At 61.2% G+C, this 4,678-nt stretch overlaps 1 protein-coding gene across 1 annotated transcript in view; it reads right to left on the bottom strand.

Moving 5' to 3' along the window:
• Nucleotides 1–4,678, bottom strand: part of CSF2RA (colony stimulating factor 2 receptor subunit alpha) — a 22,734-nt gene that overhangs the window by 2,320 nt on the left and 15,736 nt on the right. Inside the window, exons 8-11 of the mRNA XM_077754728.1 lie at nt 3,033–3,059; nt 2,486–2,621; nt 1,689–1,785; nt 152–233 (exon numbers count right to left, since the gene is read on the bottom strand). Of these exons, the coding sequence (XP_077610854.1) occupies nt 152–233; nt 1,689–1,785; nt 2,486–2,621; nt 3,033–3,059 (342 nt within the window). The remainder of the gene's footprint in view (nt 1–151; nt 234–1,688; nt 1,786–2,485; nt 2,622–3,032; nt 3,060–4,678) is intronic.

Genomic DNA, 4,678 nt, shown 5'->3' with positions numbered 1-4,678 from the left:
CCCCCGCACCTGCCCCGCCCCCACCGACCTGGTGGTCAGTGTGATGGTCGTCGGTCCATTTGTCCTTGACGCGCGGAATCCGGGGAAACAAGGTCTCTGACGCGAAGAACCTNGGTCCCCCCACCCCCGCACCTGCCCCGCCCCCACCGACCTGGTGGTCAGTGTGATGGTCGTCGGTCCATTTGTCCTTGACGCGCGGAATCCGGGGAAACAAGGTCTCTGACGCGAAGAACCTGAAGAGACAACAGGCGTGTGAAGGAAGGACCCGCTGTGACGTCACCCCATCCCGGCGGTGACGCGGGACACGCCCTAAGAACACATACTGAAGTCCCTGAGGCTCTTTCTGGAACCTTCACTTAGTCCCTCGGGGACGGGGACGGGGCTGGGGGACGGGGCACATCACGGGCGGCCTGGGGGGACCCCAAGGTCCCCGGACGTGTCCCCCCCGGGTCCACCCGACCTCGGAGAGCACGGATTCCGGTCGGGCTGACTCCCGTCCGCGTGTCCGGTGTGTATTTGCACGAATCTCCAGCGTCCTCACCTAACGTCACACTTTTTCTGCAGCGTCTGAGCTGCGTCTGCAAAGGGCGACTGCGTTCTCTGTCCCCGCAGGGAAAGCACAGCCCCTTCTGGGGCATCTGGAGGTGCCTGAGGGCTCAGGACTGTCCCCCCAACATATATGCAACATCTGAGCCCCGGCAGCGGAATCAGGACCTTGTTTCGAAATACATCTTTGCAGATGTAATCAAGTTAATATGAGCTCATCCTGGACGAGGGGGGCCCTGAATCCAACGACAGTGTCCTTGTAAGACACAGAACAGGGACAGACACAGGGGAGAAGCCGCGTGAAGACGGAGGCAGAGACGGGGGGACGCGACCACGACCCCAGGGACCCTGGGGCCCCAGGAGCTGGGAGAGGCAGGAAGGACCCTCCGCTGGAGCCTCAGGAGGGAGCTCAGCCCCGCCTCCTGGATCTCAGCGGCACCGCCCCCTGGATGTCAGCGGCCCCGCCCCCCAGCTCACTGCCCCCGCCCCCAGATCTCAGGGGCCCCNGGCCCCGCCCCCTGGATCTCAGAGGCCCCGCCCCTCATCACAGGGGTCCTGCCCCACCTGGATCTCAGCGGCCCCGCCCCCTGGATCTCAGAGGCCCCGCCCCTCATCACAGGGGTCCTGCCCCGCCTGGATCTCAGCGGTCCCGCCCCCTGGATCTCAGAGGCCCCGCCCCTCATCTCAGGGGTCCCGCCCCCCTGGATCTCAGCGGCCCTGACTTGCCTGGACCTCAGACTCTGGTTTCCAGAGCTGGGAGATGATTAATTTCTGCTGTTCGTAGCCATCTGGCTTGTGGTCATTTGTTTCCTGCGGCCACAGGAAACTCAAACAGCCTTTCATTACGATAAGTGTCCCTGTGCAAGGCACGCGCTCTGTCTCTGTTCCGGCAGCGGCTGCCGCTGTTCCCTTGGGCTCCCGGGTCCAGGGTGCCCGGGGAACCGGGGTGCGTGCGGCCGGCCGGCGTCCCCCCCCTCGTCCTTGGGCCGCGTTCCTGCGCAGTTAGCCCCGCGGGAGATGAGCGCTGGACGCCCAACCGGGACGCGGGGGGCACTGAGGGCGCCCCTGGTCCCCACGAGGCCCCGGGCGGCTCGCACACCAGTGGGATCTGGGGGCTCCGTCCAACCCGCTACTGCCGTTACCTTTTCAGAACGCAGCTGAGAATCAGGGCACAGACGAGGGTCCCCAGCACCACCAGCACGTAGACGTGCACAAAGCTGGCTGCGGGTTTCGTGGAGCCTGGGGAGACAGGGGGCACAGCGTGTACCCCTTAGGACCGACGGGGAGCACAGGGCCGGGCATTCCCTTGCCAGCTGGCCGCTGAGCAGCAAGGCTCAGGGCGGGAGGGGGAGTCGCCAGGCATCCATCCGGAAACCTTCCCCTAAAGTGCTCTCACACTGGCACCATCTGACTTACAAATGGTCATGAAACGGGCGCCTGGGGGGCTCAGTGGGTTCAGCACCCAACGTCGGCTCAGGTCGTGACCTCACGGTTCGTGGGATCGAGCCCCGCGTCGGGCTCTGTGCTGACAGCCCAGAGCCTGGAGTCTGGTTCAGATTCTGTATCTCCCTCTCTCTCTGACCCTTCCCCGCTCATGTGCTCTCTACCGCCCCCTCTCAAAAACATTAAAGAAAAGGCACCCCAAAATGAATTTTTAAAAAACACACCATATAAATAAGCAAATAAATTTTAAGCCCCTAACAAATAAAAAGGGACCAAATACATACATACATTGAAAAAAATAAATTAAATAAATAAAAATGGACCCCCCAAAATACACTTTTCCAGGCATATAGATTTTTTTTCTCCAGGCATAGGGCTTGAACAAAGTCACTTTGCAAAGAGCATCGGACCAGGAGTGATGGACCATTTCCGGCTGGAGTGGCCGGTTCGGGAGGCAGCAAGGACCCCCCGGGTCCAGGCTCGGAGAGGCACGTACCGAACTCCAGGGGCTGACTCCAGGGGCCCCATCGCTCGGCCCGGGCGTCCGAGGTCCGAATCTTGACAGTGTGCTTGGCTCTTGGCTCCGGACACGGGAAGTTGTATTTATTTTCCAAGTCGCCGGACACGTCGATCTTTGGACAGAAGAGAAGACTTTGAAACCGGGGTGTCCCGTGTTCCGGAAAGAAGGGCCCAGGGCGATCCTTTTCAAGGGCAACGCCCTGGAAAGTTTGCTTCTGACGCTCGACCCTTTCCTCACGGTGCCGGGCCTCAGAACCGTCTAGAAGAGGGTGCTTTGTGAAATCAACATGTGTCCTGTGCATTAAAGACTTTTCACGGAGAGGGTCCCAAAATCACTGCGTGTATATGAGTGATATGAGCAGAGATGTTAACCGAGTTAACGCCCATGGGACAGAGGACGGTACTGGGGTCACAGTGTCCCCGGGACTTAGGACATCGAGGGTCTCCCAGTAGAGGTGCGTGCTTTGAAGGAACAAACCTGTTTAACCCTCAAAGGAATATTCTGAGTCAGAGTTTTAACTCACCAGTTGATTTCCAGTGTGTTCCTTGTTCTAGAAAGAAAAGACAAACAGGACTCGGTTTACTTGTTTGCACTTGGAAGATTGTTACAGTTTTCTTCCGGGGTCCCCTGTGAGTGCAGTCAAGGGTCCCCCCAACAGTCAGGGCCACATGAGGGCACCGCCTTCGCCTCCAGTCACGTGCTCCCAGAGGGACGGAGGCAAGGACTCGTCCTCAGCAAGGGAAAACGTGTCCCGATCATGCCGTGGGCTCAAACCCAGCTGCTGACGCGTCCAAATAAGGGCGCAGGTGGTCATGGAGAGGACTGTCGTCTTGTCTACACTGGGTACACGTAGATGTGCAGGAGAGGGTTAACCCTTGTCTACACTGTGTGCGGGTGGTCATGGAGGAAAGAGTCCCCGTTGTCTACACTGGGTCCGGGTGCACACGGAGAGAGTCCCCGTCATCTACACTGGGTCCGGGTGTGCACGGAGTCTCCCTCGTCTACACTGGGTCCGGGTGCACACAGAGAGAGTCCACCTCATCTACACTGGGTCTGGGTCACACGGAGAGAGTTCCTGTTGTCTACACTGGGTCCGGGTGCACACGGAGAGAGTCCCCCTCGTCTACACTGGGTCCGGGTGTGCACGGAGTCCCCCTCGTCTACACTGGGTCCGGGAGCACACGGAGAGAGTCCCCATTGTCTACACCGGGTCCGGGTGTGCACGGAGAGAGTCCACCTCGTCTACACTGGGTCCGGGTGTGCACGGAGAGAGTCCCCCTCATCTACACCGGGTCCGGGTGTGCACGGAGAGAGTCCCCCTCATCTACACCGGGTCCGGGTGTGCACGGAGAGAGTCCCCCTCATCTACACCGGGTCCGGGTGTGCACGGAGAGAGTCCCCCTCATCTACACCGGGTCCGGGTGTGCACGGAGAGAGTCCCCCTCATCTACACCGGGTCCGGGTGTGCACGGAGAGAGTCCCCCTCATCTACACCGGGTCCGGGTGTGCACGGAGAGAGTCCCCCTCATCTACACCGGGTCCGGGTGTGCACGGAGAGAGTCCCCCTCATCTACACCGGGTCCGGGTGTGCACGGAGAGAGTCCCCCTCATCTACACCGGGTCCGGGTGTGCACGGAGAGAGTCCCCCTCATCTACACCGGGTCCGGGTGTGCACGGAGAGAGTCCCCCTCATCTACACCGGGTCCGGGTGTGCACGGAGAGAGTCCCCCTCATCTACACCGGGTCCGGGTGTGCACGGAGAGAGTCCCCCTCATCTACACCGGGTCCGGGTGTGCACGGAGAGAGTCCCCCTCATCTACACCGGGTCCGGGTGTGCACGGAGAGAGTCCCCCTCATCTACACCGGGTCCGGGTGTGCACGGAGAGAGTCCCCCTCATCTACACCGGGTCCGGGTGTGCACGGAGAGAGTCCCCCTCATCTACACTGGGTCCGGGTCGCACGGAGAGAGTTCCTGTTGTCTACACTGGGTCCAGGTGCACACGGAGAGTCCCCCTCATCTACACTGGGTCCGGGTGCACACGGAGACAGTCCCCGTCGTCTACACTGGGTCCGGGTGCACAGGGAGGGGGAGGCCCGACTTCCCTGCCTCTGCTTGCGCGTCTCCACCCCCGAAGGCCTCCAGGGTCCAGCTGGGGGTGTGCCCGCCTG

This window comes from Crocuta crocuta, unplaced genomic scaffold, assembly GCF_008692635.1.
Source record: "Crocuta crocuta isolate KB4526 unplaced genomic scaffold, BGI_CrCroc_1.0 scaffold221, whole genome shotgun sequence".
In the NCBI taxonomy this organism is placed as follows: domain Eukaryota; kingdom Metazoa; phylum Chordata; class Mammalia; order Carnivora; family Hyaenidae; genus Crocuta; species Crocuta crocuta.
Note: the sequence above shows the minus strand (reverse complement) of the source record. Positions and strands in the feature narration are given on the sequence as shown.